General features: G+C 37.8%; 2 protein-coding genes across 2 annotated transcripts in view; one reads left to right on the top strand and one right to left on the bottom strand.

The window, feature by feature from the left end:
• The window catches only part of LOC309507059 (uncharacterized protein), a 275228-nt gene that overhangs the window by 28997 nt on the left and 229195 nt on the right, over positions 1-17036 (bottom strand). The gene's annotated exons all lie outside the window — the stretch shown is intronic.
• On the top strand, positions 12681-15114 carry LOC309505789 (uncharacterized protein; the record flags this gene model as incomplete). Its single annotated transcript, XM_082179247.1, has 6 exons — positions 12681-13186; positions 13336-13474; positions 14231-14326; positions 14412-14795; positions 14929-15029; positions 15085-15114. The coding sequence occupies exons 1-6, from the start codon at positions 13112-13114 to the stop codon at positions 15112-15114; spliced, it is 825 nt and encodes a 274-aa protein (XP_082035373.1). The 5' UTR covers positions 12681-13111.

Genomic DNA, 17036 nt, shown 5'->3' with positions numbered 1-17036 from the left:
TCTCCAGTTATTTGGTTGGTCTCCATTTTTTTTTTATATAGATTTAAATTCCCTCTTTATGTGCAAGACCATTTAATTATTTATTCATACACAACATTTCTGACTTTGTTTGAATGTCTAAAGGAATTTTACATTGTCACGATTTGGGAAACACATCAAAATACTGACCACTGAACTCTAGACAACGTCTGCAGCACTGAAGATTTATGAACTTTTGTTTTGCTAATGTTTTGACAATTAACTGATTGTACTGACTGATACATGTACTTACTGAACTGATCTGGATTCTTTAATCACAGGAAGCAGCTTCTGAAGAACATTTAGTTGTTCAGTTGTATTGTCTCTTACAACAAAATCATTAATATCAAACTTGTCCAGCTTCTTCTCTGGTGTCAACAACACAAAGACTACAGCTGACCACTGAGATGAAGAGAGTTTGGCTTCCTTTATTCTTCCAGATTTCAGATACTGTTGTATTTCCTCCACTAGTGAATGATCACCCAGTTCATTCAGACAGTGGAACAGATTGATGGATTTCTCTGGAGAGTCTATGGTCCTGATCTTCTCCTTGATGTACTCAACTGTTTCCTCATTGCTGTCAGATCTGCTTGTCTGTTTCATTAGTCTTTGTAGGAGAATCTGATTAGTCTTTACTGACAGACCCAGAAGGAACCGCAGGAAAAGGTCCAGATGTCCATTTTTACTCTGTAGAGCCTCATCCACAGCTCTCTGATGCAGCGCAGATAATGAAACATGTTCTGATGAATTGAGTTGAAACCAGTCCTTAACTATAGACAGCAAACTCTGTTTAGTGATTGAGTCAAACACATTTATGTTGTTGTTTGTACAGAGGTGCACATATAGAGCCGCTAGATGTTCATGAATGCTCAGATGAACAAAGCAGAAGACTTTCCCCTGATACCAGCCAGACTCCTCTCTGAAGATCTGAGTGCACAATCCTGAGTAAACTGATGCTTCTGTCACATCAATGCCACACTCTCTCAGGTCTTCCTCATAGAAGATCACATTGCCTTTCACAAGCTGCTGAAAAGCCAGTTTTCCCAGTTTGAGGATCATGTCTTCATCTGTCATGTCCTTCTCATAATCCTTCTCATGCTTGATGTTGGTCTGAATGATCAGGAAGTGTGTGTACATCTGAGTGAGAGTCTTGGGAATCTCTCCACTCTCTGCTTCGCAGAACATCTTCTCCAGAACAGTGGCTGAGATCCAGCAGAACACTGGGATGTGGCACATGATGTAGAGGCTCCTTGATGACTTCAGGTGTGTGATGATTGTATTGGCCAGACTCTGATCACTGATTCTCTTCCTGAAGTATTCCTCCTTCTGTGGATCATTGAAGCCTCGTACCTCTGTCACTCGATGGACACACTCAGAGGGGACGAGATCGGCTGCTGCTGGTCTGGAGGTGATCCAGATGAGAGCAGAGGGAAGCAGATTCCCCACAATGAGGTTCGTCAGCAGCACATCCACTGAGGCTGATTCATTTACATCACACAACCTCACATCGCTCTGAAAATCCAGAGACAGACGACACTCGTCCAGACCATCAAAGATGAACAAGACTTTACATTTGTCACTGGATATTTCAATTTCTTTAGTTTCAGGGAAAAAGACATGAAGAAGATCTGCAAGACTGAATGTTTTGTCCTTCATCAAATTGATCTCTCTGAAAGGAAGTGGAAATATGAGCTGGACGTCCTGACTCTCTTTCTCTTCAGCCCAGTCCAGGATGAACTTCTGCACAGAGACTGTTTTCCCAATGCCAGCGACTCCCTTTGTCAGCACAGTTCTGATGGGTTTGTCTTGTCCAGGTAAAGGTCTAAAGATGTCATTGCATTTGATTGGTGTGTCCTCTGTTGCTGCTCTCCTGGATTGTGTCTCAATCTGTCTCACCTCATGTTCATTACTGATCTCTCCACTCTCACTCTCTGTGATGTAGAGATCTGTGTAGATCTCATTCAGGAGTGTTGGGTTTCCCTGCTTTGATGTTCCCTCATACAGACACTCAAACTTCTTCATCAGATTTGATCTGAACGTGTTGAGGAATTCATGGCTGTAAAAATAATACCACATTATTACATAAACTAATAAGTACAATGTCTTTTTTTTATTCTGTATCATATCTTCACAGTAAATCTTTTACAGGAATGTTATACCTGAGATCAGTCTGTGTATCTCCACTCAAATGTACTGAAGACTGTGCTTTTGACCTCTTCTGATGAACTGAACTATAATAAAGAAAGGTTAAAGTGAATCATTTGAATTACTGTATTCAACAAATTACATATTCATTTATCAATAAAACAATCACTTTAAAGATAACTTTATGATTTTTTATTTACACTTTAAATTTTTTTTAAATTGAAGTGCCGTAATCAGATAAAAATAAAAATAAACTGTAAACTTTGTACAACAAGAATCTCTCACATCACATAAAATACTACTGATACTATTCTTATTACATAAAATGCCATACTATAATCATATTTAATCAAAATGTTATACCTGAGATCAGTCTGTGTATCTCCACTCTTAAACTCTATAAAATGATCCATAGACCTGTCACTCCTCATAGACACACAGCTGGGCTCTGGTCCTGATCTCTTCTGATGAACTGAACTATAACAGATAGAGATTTAATTAATGCTTTGAATTACTATATTAAAACATATATACATTTACCAATAACCAGTGACAGTGACCAAAGTGATATTAAAGATGGTAACGTCCATAAAAATGAATCGAGCCATAAGTTCATCCGTCAACTCTTCATTAACCGACAAGCTCTTTTATATCTGGCAGGAGAGAGGAGCATTTGAGTCACGCGTAGAACACATAACTGCTTTTACCTGTCTACAGACAATGCCTCAAACAAGAAAAAGAAAAAAAACTTTTTAGAACAGCTCACTAATGGAGTGAGGATCTCCAGACTGCAGGCTGCTTTAACTCCACAGTAGGGGTCGACCGATTATCGGCGTGGCCGATTATCGGCGCCGATATTAAGCATTTTTATTGTTATCGGTATCGGCCATTTTAAAAACCGATTTGCCGATAAATTTTTTTTTTTTTAAATGCGCGATCTGGCACTGATCCAGCCACCTCAGTCAGAGCGCACTGCTCTGTGTCCTAGACTAAGCCCCGCCCATCGACCATCTGATTTGTTGGGAGTCACAAGTCCGGCCAATCAATACGGCTGGCGCGGCTGGAAAATGTTCCGCTCTCACACCGAAAGCACTTGCTAACAGGAGCTGCTTCAGTGATCAATGATCATCATCACACATCAGTTATCTATCTCTCGAAGGTAAGAAAGCAGTAAACGTTCCTGAAGTTGCATTAAATCATTACACTGAAGTTGCAAAACACCTAATCGATTTATGATGACAAGCGCCGTTCAGTTATTATACTGTGAATTCCCGGTCAGTGTCCGTCATTGCAGTGATATGCTTTAACGGAGCTTCACATCAGTGCTAGTGAAACTAAAACGTACTTCTCTCACCATTCGGCCAACTTAACGTTATATTGTGAATAGATTATCAACACGAATGAATTCACTCACATCTGCTGCGGTTTTTGTGTTGTTCACATCGCTTCACTGAACATCAGTGTCCGTTCCGTTTGGGCTTTTAGTCAAAAAATTGCGCATATTTGGAGAAATATTGCATTGTTCTCACGTCACATGATTGCAAAATAATTTGTCACAGATTCAGAATGATCATTATGCAATTTTGAAGAGCTGAAAGGGCATCAAGCGCGAGCTCTGACGCCCGCGACGCGAGCTCCCTATCCCTGATTAGTTATCTATCTCCGCGGCCGCGCTCTCTCATTTGACGAATAACGTTAGTTGTCAATAATCTCACATTGATTGCACGTTTCTGGATGACGCTGTCCTGTATACTTCCTAGTTTGTATCGTCGTGATAAACAGTCAAACAAACATTTCACACATCAAAAATAAAGGAAAAAAAAACACTATTACAATATGGTTTGTATGTGATCTTAATGCAATTCTTCTTGGTATATTCATATGAATAATGTTCACATTATGCATGCAATAGCAGGTGTAGTGATTAGCTGCAAATAAAATGCTAAATATAACATGCATACACACACACACATATATATAGTACAGTATTATATATATATATATATATATATATATATACACATACTGTATGTGTGTGTGTGTGTGTATGTTATATTTAGCATTTTATTTGCAGCTAATCACCTGCTTTTCACACACGCGTACAGAATAGTCACCTCTATTATTTGGATGCTCCCACTACTTTTTATGTTTGTTGTTATTATTAATGATGTTTTTATTATGAATAGTTCTCAGAATTAAAGATATGTTAAAATAATTTAAAGAGAGTCTTTGTCAGAGGCCTTTTTATTCTTAATTTTGACATTAATTTAAATTTTTACACTAGACACATATCGGTTCAAAATATCGGTTATCGGGCTACTTGATCTGTAATAATCGGTATCGGCATCGGCCCTGAAAAATGCATATCGGTCGATCCCTACTCCACAGAAAGACAAATGTTTCGGAATGCAGCAGGAGACAACATACATGAAAACAGAGACTCTGTGATATGATCCAGTACATCAACAAATGCACAGAGGATGCTGTCCCACTGGTCAATATAAAGTCATTTCCAAACCAGAAACCATGGGTCAATGGCGAGGTGTGTGCCAGGCTGAGAGCACGAAACCACAGCCTTCAATTCTGGGGATCTGATTGCTTACAAGAAGTCCAGGTATGACCAACAAAAGGCTATCAGATCTGCCAAAACAGGACAGAGTGGAGTCAGATTATCACGGCTCTGACCCCCAACACATGTGGAGGACACTACAAAGGAAGGAAAAGCAGTGAAGTGCATTTGTCTGCCTCCTTACTGGACGAGCTCAACACATTCTACGCTCGCTTTGAGACAAAATACTGACCATGATACCGGCCCTCTGGCTCTAACCACACCTGAAGTGAGCAGGACCTTTAGGAGAGTCAACGTCCTGATGACATACATGGACGTGTCCTGAGGGTTGTCCAGTTAGCATATGTCTTCACCAACATCTTCAACCTCTCTTTGAGTCTGACAGGGATCCCCACATACTTCAAGCAGACCATCTTCCATGTTTCCAAAAAACAACTGTCTCTTGTCTGAATGAATACTGCCCTATATCACTGACATCAGTCATCATAAAGTGCTGTGAGCGTATAGTCAAAATCTCACATCTCCTCGGTACAGCCACTTATTTGTATTTATTGTTCTGCCTACAAAATAGCATGTCACTTTGTGTTTTAATTTGTGGTCCTGTTATTGTTACTGTAAGTCTGAGCCTCGTCACAAGCATTTCAATGCCCAGTTTTGCCAGTGTAAATTGTGCAATTGACAAATAAATGCCTCATGACTCTTGACAGTAGCAGCTCCGGTGGAGAACAGTGACTGGATCTAAAACCTTCAGCTCATACTGCCGTCGACATACATTACCGAAACCAAAAAACCAGCAACACACGTTAGACACACATTAGTGCAGCACAGAGCAGCTCTCTCACACTAAATGAAATGATAGACAGCAAGCAGTCCAGTCCAGTTACATTCACACAGCAACAGTTTTCTGAGAATGTTTCAGAGAGTCCTGAAAATGTACGAGTGTGAGTTCGGCTATATTACAGTTGTCGCTCCCATAAATTAATCCCGTTGTCACAGTAAACTGTATTAAGGACACAAATACAGAACTGACAACCGTGTTCTGTTCTGATGCTGTGTGAACGTGGCCATAGATGTGTCCCTATGTGTGAGCAACAATGTTAAAATATACAACAAAGATAACAATACCTAGAAAGAACATCATAATACCAAAACACCATAAAAATGTAAATCATATTTTCTAGAACTGTTATACCTGAGATCAGTCTGTGTATCTCCACTCTTAAACTCTATAAAATGATCCATAGACCTGTCACTCCTCATAGACACACAGCTGGGCTCTGGTTCTGATCTCTTCTGATGAACTGAACTATAACATAACAGATTTAATCCTTCATGATTATAATCACTTTCATATTAAGGTCTTAAAAAATATTTAAATAACACTTTAAGCAAAGACTGGTCTGAATGTTTTTAATAACATTTAAATTTTTCACTTAACAAAAACATCATCTTGCCATCTGCCAAAGGTGATTTAATAGTGTTTATTCAAAGTACCTGCATCCTGGAGAAAAATGTTCATCTCTGGATGATTCTGTGTCATCCATGATGAAGCTGAACAGTTAAAACAGAATCTGATCTTCACCAATGACTCTGGATGGAAATGACAAAAAATAATAATAATAATTAAGCTGAACGGATCCTGGGAGTCAGAGAAACAAGATCATATCCGACGTTCACTCAACACATGTTAGCCGTTCACTATATATTAACACAAATGCTAAAATAAACCACATACAACACGTTCAATTGCGAAAAAATGAAAAATATCAAACACATATCGAAGTAATAGGTCATTCGGGGAAAATATGAATGCGGAAGTCACCTGTAAAGTGTCTCGAGACCTGAACACTCACCTTGATCAACATTTAATTAGCTATAGATACACAAAATCCACTTTTCTATTAAGTATCTACACGTGAATTAATGTCTTAGCTTTCATAATGGTTTCTATGATACTCCGCATTTAATCGATTCTGACTGTTTTAATGGCGAAACATTAACTCAAATAATTTACTTTCACTTTTTATTTTTTACGCGAAAAACAACGACGTCACGCTACGTGCGCATTCAAGTTTTGTACACATTTACCAAGTATATTGTTATGATACAGCATATCGCTTTTCAAGCGCGGCAAACTTACTTTTTGGTTCAATATTCGCTGTAAATTCGATTAGTGCGTAAAGGTGATCGGATCGATCCTCTCATAACAATACTGTAGTAGATATCGATCCGAAATGTATAGGTGTTTTTTGTTTTGTTTTTTTTTTACCAGTAAATTCTATTAATTTAGCACGAATTTCAGTGCGTAACATAAACTTATAAGCGGAAAAATAAGCGAATGTTACCGAATAATTGTGTAGGATAGAACTATTCTTCCTGCTCACCTGAACATACAAGACGAAACCAATCGATCACAGAGAGAGCGTTCGCACACGGTGAGTTTGGGAAACGAAGCCCTGAACAATGCTTATTGGATGACAGAGAAACAATCGGGAGTTAGCTATTTCACAATAAACAAACAAAAAGTGTACACAGCGGTTCAACATGTTGACGTCAGTTAGATTTTTTAAAAGGAAATTAATGCTTTTATTCAGCAAGGATAATGCATTGTCAAAACTGACAGTTAAGGGCGACTGACAGTCTGCTTCATATGCTGTTCTTTTAACTTTGATCTTAAAATAAAAATTGAAATCATACTTTGAATTATTGCACTGAATCGGGTTGACACGCATACGTGCTTGCTTGCTCTTATGCTAAAATATAAATCATTAGTTTACAAAAGATTATGGCTCTTGGGTCTCGATTTCTTTAGTTAAAAAATTACATACAGCATGTTTTTTTTCTGAAATGTGGTGTCTATCAGATATGCTTTGGAATGTAGTGGGGAAAAATTGGAAAATAACATGACAATTTGAAAATAACACGACAAATTGAAAATAACATGACAATACACATTTCAATGCAGTGCTATTTAGAAATTGTAGGCAAAGTGCAAACTGCATCTTATTTATTGAATCACAACTCAACACAAGTAAAAGTGCAACATAAATACCAGACTTGTACCAGACTGTATTTCACGAAAATGACCACCAGGTGGAGCCAAACATCGACTTTTCAAGATCCTTTACAGAGTAACAACAATATCACTATTTTCAGAATTTTTGCAGGCTGAGTTAATTCTTAAAAATATATAGCCTACATTTAACACACAATTTATTGGGTGCCAGTGCCAGCAACCCTACAAAGTATCGGTTTAGAGAATGCCATTTTATTTGACGCATAGCAATTGTAAGCGGTGGTCAAATATAGTTATTGAGGAAATCTCAATCTCTCTCTCTCTCTCTCTCTCTCTCTCTCTCTCTCTCTCTCTAATTTAGATACACATATTACATTTCACTGATTGTTCTCGTTGTGTTAGTGTGGGAGAGATCGGGAAGAACAGAAAGACCGGAGGACAGTGGTGTAGTCTAGTTTTTTGTAGTGAGTATACTCTAATACCCCCCCCCAAATTTTTTAAAACATTATAGGCACAAATACAAATTTACTTTTAGAAATGGTGTTTTTGAAAAAAAAAAAGTGTTATTTTAAAATACATTTTACTGTGCAATTTCTTTCTAATTAATTTGAGTTAGACCGAACTGTTATTTTGGTGGGTTGTAGACATTTGAGTTTCTGTGTGTTTTAATAAACTAATATTATTATTATTATTATTATTATTATTATTAGGCCTGAACTATACTCTACTGTGCAATAGTAATATATTTCTGTTATAATTTCTTCAAGTTATACCGAACTTTTATTTTGACAGGTTGTCGTAAAGACATAACAGTTTCTGTGTGTATATGAAACGAATGAATGACGATAGTTTTATCAAATGAAATGGTGAAATTCTCGTCAAGTGACTCTCATAGCAGCTTTGCGATGAAATGCACATGTGTAGCTGTAGCCTACATCATTCATGTCTCAATACAGTGAAACGCTGAAAACACCACGAGCGTGAGTCACCCGTGCTTGTGTGTGTGTGTGTGTGTGTGTAGTGGAGCACACATTGAGCGCTCATTCCCAGAGACGCGTAGAACAATTGCAGTCTCTTTTAGCTTTAATATTCATAGACACTAGTCCATTTGATTCATTGTACAGCCCTACTTTTGATTTATTCATTCAAAAATAGCCAAAATCCGTGACGTTCTGCCCCTATAGCAAGTTCCATTTGTGACTGGATTCCGCGATTCGATTGTTGTTACATATCCTCACGCTTTTTTAAGTGGGTATACGCAAATCCTTGGCCTTTTCTAGTGGGTATACGGCGTATACCTGCGTATCACGTAGACTACACCACTGCCGGAGGAGTTTGTTTTACTACAATTAAACGAATATTGATCCTGATGCTGCTCGCGCTCGGGCTGTCCTGCGTGCGCGCGCACAGAGGTAAGACAACATCCTACATCAACACATCTTTACTTAAAAATACGACATGATGTATTCATGAGACAAACCACTTAAAACATAACAAAGCACTTGATGAAAAATGAATTTGTAGTAGCCGGTCTGAAAGAGGTTTTTTTATGCGCTTCTTCTGAATGACCTTCATCCTTTCGGTCAGAGTTTTGAAAATATAAGTTTTCAAACTGGCAGTTGAATATTTGTTATAAAACAAAGGTTAAAAATAATAATACAAATATAGACGCCCCCCACGGCCCGTCCTCGGGCCGATGCTAGTTAACAGGATATATATATGATCATCTTTGCATTCTGTTTTTATTCACAATTTGTACAGTGTCCCAACTTTTTTGGAATCGGGTTTGTAATCTTAGAGAATTTACGATTCGCATTAGCCAGCACTTTTAAATTTGTTTTGATGTCAGGCTCTCTGGCTCCCGGCAAACATGTGACTATGGTGGCTGGTGTCTCTATTTTCACGTTCCGGGTAATAGAATCGCCAATAACTAGGGCACATTCAACAGGTTTCACTGAGTGGGGAGAATCTATTTGAAGTTGTAATCTGAACGGAAGAGCGGTGTTTTGTCCCCCGTAGGGTTGCCAACTGTCTGAAATAAAAATAAGGAACGGGGGGGGGGGGGGGTATCATGATCATTTTGCCAACAATGAACCATGGATTTGTTTAGTTTATAATACGTTTTATTTTTTACTTAAACAAATAAAACATATAGCCTAACATTCAAAACTCATCGGCTTAGACTGCATTTGCAGAAAAATAAACACAACAGTTTTCTGTAGCCTTGTGCGAACTTATTCAATAGAATTAGACTTCTAGAATGTTCTTTCCAGTGCAAAAAATTATATTTTTAATTTAATTAGACAACGTTTTAAGGAAGTGTAGTGCAAATATATTTATATAATTATACTTCCATTATAGTTAACTTTCTTTCCAGTGCAAAACAATACATTAAAAAACAGCTAATAAAGAAAATCTAAAATATTGCACTCAAATACTGCATTCAAGCAATACAAGTCAAGTCAAGTCAAGTTTATTTGTATAGCGCTTTTCACAATACAGATTGTATCAAAGCAGCTTCACAGTATTAAATTAAAATAATACAACAAAGTTTGTTTCAAGAGGAATTTATTGATTGATAAAATTAAATTAAATATCCCCAAAATATCCCCAACTGAGCAAGCCAAAGGCAACAGTGGCAAGGAACCGAAAAACTCCATCAAGTGACCTAATGGTGTCCTAAAACTTGGGAGAAAAAAAAAAAAACCTTGGGAGAACCCAGGCTCAGTCGGGGGCCAGTTCTCCTCTGGCATTTATGAGCTAGAGGACGGATTGTAGTTTGAACTATAGGATTATATGAATGCCTGGCTGAAGAGATGCGACTTTAATCTAGTTTTAAACTGGGAGAGCGAGTCTGAGCAACGAACAGTATCAGGAAGACAATTCCAGAGTTTTGGAGCCAAATGTGAAAATGCTCTTCCTCCTTTAGTGGTTCTGGATATCCTAGGTATGACCAAAAGCCTTGAATTTAGTGATTTTAAAGAGCGCAATGGATTATAGGGCGATAGAAGATCCGTTAAATAGACTGGAGCTAAGCCGTTTAGGGCTTTATAAGTCAGTAGCAATACCTTATAATTAATACGGAACTTTATAGGTAACCAATGCAGTGATGATAAAATCGGTGTTATATGATCATATTTTCTTGATCTCGTAAGAACTGTAGCGGCGGCATTTTGGACTAACTGTAGCTTGTTTATTGAGGATGCAGGACAACCAGCTAATAAAGCATTACAGTAATCCAGTCTCGAGGTCATGAATGCATGAACTAACTTTTCTGCATCAGAAACTGATAGCATATTACGTAGCTTAGCAATGTTTCTAAGGTGGAAAATGGCTGTTTTTGTAACATATGAAATATGATTTTCAAAAGACAGGTTGCAATCGAGTATAACACCCAGGTCTTTTACTGTAGAGGATAAAGTAACAGGACATCCTATGCAACCCGGTATCACGCTGAAGCGTGTAATACACACGCTGGTCCACTAGCGGATGCGTGTCAATGTCACGCTTTGCCTCCTCAAGGCGTGAAAATGACACGCATGAATGAAGGTTGAGTATCAGTAGGGGGCGATCATTTCCTCAATGCCAACAACTCCCCACGGACCAAATAGAGAAGCGATATATTGCATTCTCCAAAATTCCCGCGTCGTTCAGGTAGGTCAAAGCCATATTTTTTATTATGGTTCTGTAATTTAAGAAAATCGAACGTTGCTGTAGCCTAACGTTATATTTGTGTGTGTGTGGACTGTGGAGCTTTTTAATCTATGGTAATAGAATAACGTTAATAAACGTCAATAACGTTAATAGAAATTGATATTAATTGGCTAATTAATTAATCACAGAAAGCTGCAGTGACTGCATATTAGGTTATATTACGTTTATGAAAAGTTGTTATGGGCGATGGGAAGTAACTTTAGATAAACCCCGCTGCTTGTTGATGATGTTGATGATGATGATGATAACTTATATGCGCGGATTTCGATCCTGAAATATCGATACTGATGTTGTAGGCCTATCTATTCTAAAGGATCTATCCACACATAAAAAATGTCGATCCTAGGGTGTTTTTTTTAAACCAGTAATTTTATTTATTTAGCACGAATTTATTTTATTCAGAAAGTATGCATTAAATTGATTAAACGTGACAGTAAAGGCTTTTACATTGTTACACAAATATATATATTTCATGTAAATGCTGTCCTAATTATGATGGTGAAAATTCAGTTTTGATCACCGGAATAAATTACATTTTAACATATTCAAATAGAAACCAGATCGCCTGTTTTAAATTGCAATAATATTTCACAATATTTGTTTTAACAAAGATTTACTGTATTTTTGGTCTAATAAATGCAGCCTTGGTAAGCAGATTAGACTTCTTTCAACATCTTACCAACCCCAAACTTTTGAAAAGTAGCATGTAACATGTAATATTTACTAGAATTTAGCTAGAAATTTTATTTTGTTTGATCGTTAAAGTTCAAATGGATTGTGTTATGTTCTGTAATTGTTGTTAATAAATCTGTCAGAAGAAAATGTGCAAAAGTTTTACCTATTGGGGTACAACAGTGGCAGTCTTTAAAACAATTAACAATGGTTTTACTACGGTAACCATACACATGACTAATAACAGGTGCATCAAGAGCACAAATCACAAATTATTTTAGAGGTCATGAAAATGTATTCATATTTAGCATATTAATGATGCATTCACCACCTCATATATCACGACACACTGCTTCTGTTCATAAATGCAGTTTACATGCTGAATATCCATTGTGCAATAACAGAATCACAGTTATCTTCTTTATTTTGTTACAGTTCTGCATCTATAATATGACAAATCCAGGAAGCCTTGCTGCAAGAGAATTAACTGTTTTTTGTTTTCCTTTGTCCAACAGCTCCTGTTTTTACCTACCATCCTTCCCTGTTACCGCTACCTGTATCTCGTCATAAGAAAACCAACGGCTCTTTTAAGAGCCACTCCTATACTCCTCTTACTGCCTCTCTCCTCACACACTCTCTCTATTTCTATTTCTCTCTCTCTCGCTCTCTCTCTCTCTCTCTCTCTCTCTCTCTCTCTCTCTCTCCTCACACACACACACACACACACACATTTTCTCTCTCTCTCTCTCTCTCTCTCTCTCTCTCTCTCTCTCTCTCTCTCCATTTCTTTCTTCTAAAAGCTTCACTGTCTTCAAGTAAGTATTGGTACTGTTCTTTATTTTTCTTTCACCTTACTCTCTCTCACTGTCCAAAACATTTTTAAAAATGTAGTTTTATATAGCCTATACTCTGTCCTCAATTCTTTTTGTCTGACCGTGTTTTTATCTTCCTTTCCAGTATAGTATACTATCTTTGAAATGGCTGCTCAGCAAGACAGAGGGAGAGCAGAAGATGCTATTTTCCTCGCAGACATGCTTCTTGCTCAAACCAAAGTGAGTATTTTTTTTTGAGATAGTGATCTTCCAGTATTAATGTAATTAATACTAAATAGTGGGAATTAGAGTGCGAAATTTGAATGAACTGCTCAAGAGTTGGCTGTATTTCAGTGTTATCATACAATGTTCACTTTCTGTCATGCAAGGAAAAGGAAGCGAAGGGCAAAGCAACATCTGCTAAAGGCAGTAAATTTAATGTCCGATGGGTGGAGAGAGATGCTGAAGGACGTCCACTGCTAAAAAGAAGCAGAAGTGGAGAGACACGAAAACGTGCTTCAGCTACAGGTTGTCCATGTCTTCCAGGATTATTTGTGATTACCCACCCAGTCTTTCTTAACTAAGTATAACTGTGCCCATTGTATACAGAATTCAGCTTGCTATTTGTTAGGTAACATAAATATGGTTTTGTGTCACTTTTGAAACATAGATCACTAAACTGCGGGGCTTCCAGTGCACAGCTTTTTCCTTTATTTTTTTCCATGGTAAAACTTTCTGGATTTCTGTTTCCGGTTTTTAATAATTTTCCTTTGAATACTGTATGTTAAACTGTAAAGTAGGAGAGAGGCCGCACTGAAGAAGGCACGCTCCGAAACGCGTCTGTGCAAATAAAAGTATATATGCATAATGCGGCCTCTCTCCTGCTTTGCGTATTCTAATTATCCAGGCCAGCACTCTTAAAGTTTATAAGTATATGCATTGAGTGAAGCCTGCTCCTATCCTCACTTACTTGTTAAACTGTGCCATCAGAAACACAACGTGGTGGTGGATGTGTTACATATGTTATTGACTTCACTGTAATGTTAAGTAATTCCAAAGAAATTAAGTGGAAGTGAAGCAATCGGTGTCAGGTTCATGCTGCTAACAGTTCAATATTATGTCCAGATAATGAGGAAAAAAAACATATGGAGATTAATGGAATTGTCAGACATGTCAATTAGCCTATTATAGCCTTAAGTCACTAATATTGTACTGAACACTGTATTATATGCTTGTAAGACATAAAAAAATTGTTATCTCGTTCCTTTCTATCTATCTTTTCAGTTGTTTCCGTTGTTGGCAGTGAGGGAACTACTCCTTTTGAGTCATCTGAGGAGGTTCCCACAGTTACCCAATCAAACTGCTCTCAACACTCATTTGGTATGACAGATGACACCTGACCTTACTGTAAGCAAGTTAGCAATAAGCGTGAAAGGAATGATTATTTCTTATTTCTGTCTTTTAGACAGTGAGATGCAGAAACTGCAGGACATTCTGACCTCAGGAGATGTTCAAGGCACCAGCAAGTATCCTTCGACATCCACATCATGGTGCTTGCGCCAATCTGTAGCCCAAGATGAGTGGCGGAAAGCAAGGGCCTATCACATCAACTGCTTGCTGTCCTGTAATGTGGCTCCAGAAAATAACTGCAGCCACTGCACATCTCCTGCCGTCATTCGCTGCAGAGACTGCATGCCCCAAGAGTGGCTGTGTATGGATTGTGACATACACATACACAAAAAACTCACCCTCCATAACAGGGAGTCCTGCATTGAGGGAATTTACAAGCCCATTGAGCCAACAGTGTGCTGTGTACAAAAAGAGGGCAAATATACACTGGTCAATCAAGGTAGTGTTCTGAACCTTTTCGGCAAAGTGATTAAAAAGTGATTTTATAAAAAAAAAAATTTTTTTTTACTTTTATTGTCTTAATTGGACATATTTTAATGCTTTCTCACTAATTATTTAACTTCTCTTTTCAGTATGTTTATTGCCTACAGTGAGACCTGTCCAGTTATGTACTTGCGACCCTTCAAACGTCACAGAATCAGCTGGCAGAGCAATCATTTTGGTTTGCATAAATGTTATGAATTATGGTTTATATTTTTATTTATTCTTGTCCCCTTGTGTGTTACAAGGTTCTACTTTTTGATTTTAGCTCGGTATGATTTGCACTTGCCAAACTTGCTGTGCAGATTATGTCTGGCACATTGGACACCTGACATGAGCGACCTAATAAGCAGTGGGTATTGGCCGGCATCTGTGAATGCTGACACGCTGTTTTCCATAGATGTCTTCAGCTCATTTGAAGAAATGAAAACTGTTGCACCAGGTTTATCGAGACAAGGTTTTTTGCGGATGTTGGAGAGGAGGACCTGTCTCTTTGGAAGGGTGAGATCAGTGTAGATCAAAGTTGCCTCAAGTAGAGATGAGAGAATATTAGTGTAGCTATTTCATTTTACTCTTTACTAATCGAATGTGCAGGGTGGGAAAATACATGGAGACGTATTCCAAAGAAGCTTCATGGAATACACATTCTGCCAGTACCAGTGTGAGAAAATGGCCAGTGTAGAGCACTTCACCTGCCCGGCATGTACACCCAACATGCTTGCTCTTTGTGCAGATGGCAACAGAAAAGTACCGGTTTCGGCAGTCAAAAGGGTTAGTTGTTTTACACTTGTAGTTGTTTTACTTAATGTAAAATTAACAGAACATATAATGTCTGACACTGAACATATATTTTTTTCTTATTCTATCTAGGTCAGAGGAACCCTATTTTGATGGCACCTTCATTGCCAAGGACACTGATGTACACCATTTTGTTGATGAGATCAGGAGTAAAATGAAAAGTGTTAGTAAAATATGTCGTTTTTTGCACCTTTGATTTATATCCAAAATTTGCAATGTGTAATTGTTGTTTTATTAAATAGATGTGTATCCCTAGTTGGTGTAAGCTTATATGATACACTTAGTTTGTTACTAGCACTTTTAGCATGGTGCACTCTTTCAAGCAATCTTGTGTTGAGGTATAAATTAGATATGGTATGTGTGGTGGCATCCAAAGTGGCTAGTTTAGTCATGTAATAGCAGATCTCTGCAAGAGATAGTGACTATGCATGCAGTTTGTCACCCTGCCTTTCAACTAGTTTGTGTAGCTAGATTAGAGAAAGTAGAAGATGCATTTTCTGAAGCTCCTCTTTAGTAGTAGTTTGAAAGTAAACCTTTATTGTCACCGATCATTACAAAGATGCCAGTTGGTGTGATGTAACCTGACTCATCTTGGTGGATGAAGTAACTAGTTAGAAAAAATAGCAACTTTCAGTTTTAACCAGAATTATTGTGTCATGCAGACTGCCGGCAAAGGGATCTGTGGAGCCAGTCAGTGGTCTGCTGCACGTGAAACGGCCAGAAGAGCAAGCAAACTGGATGAAGAGGGCCTTGAGGTGGTTGTTTGCAGACATGGAGTGCTACTCAAGGCTCTTAACATGTACAGGGGGGAAATATTTGCTTATCCGCTGTACCTGCAGAAGGAGCTCCAAGCAGCCACAAACGGACAGTTCTATTGCACAGATATTGCTTGCAAGTATTGGCCTTACCTTGAGAAGTTGGCAGTCTCCATGTTGGAACTCAGACCTTTACTGCAGATGAGACCATTCCTTTCTGTCATGCATGCCAAGGCTCATTCAACCAAGTGTGAAGTACTGCATATTCTTTATCATACCATTTAAAAATTGTATGTTTTTTTATTACTTATATAATACACTGTATATGACTATAATTTATGTGCCATGCTGATTTGTAAGATAATCTGGAGTGGAAAAAATCAGGAAGGTGCTGGCACAACTGCAGGGGAGGAGGTCGAAATGGTCAACAGCTACCTGTCTCGTTGTGCCCTCACAACCAAGTACATGACAAAATCTGGTAATTATTGCTCATTTATATTATCTTAGGAAACCTGTCTTTTATTCTTTTTTTATTTTTATTCTTTTTATTCTAACTGTCTAATACTTTGTACTGAGATTACAAATATTATATAATATAGCAAATATACAGTTGTAAATATTCTAACATACAGCACATTAATAAAACT

Source organism: Leuciscus leuciscus (assembly GCF_965113295.1).
Source record: "Leuciscus leuciscus genome assembly, chromosome: 9".
Classification (NCBI taxonomy): Eukaryota; Metazoa; Chordata; class Actinopteri; order Cypriniformes; family Leuciscidae; genus Leuciscus; species Leuciscus leuciscus.
The sequence above is the reverse complement of the archived record's forward strand: the minus strand, read 5'-3'. Positions and strand labels throughout refer to the sequence as shown.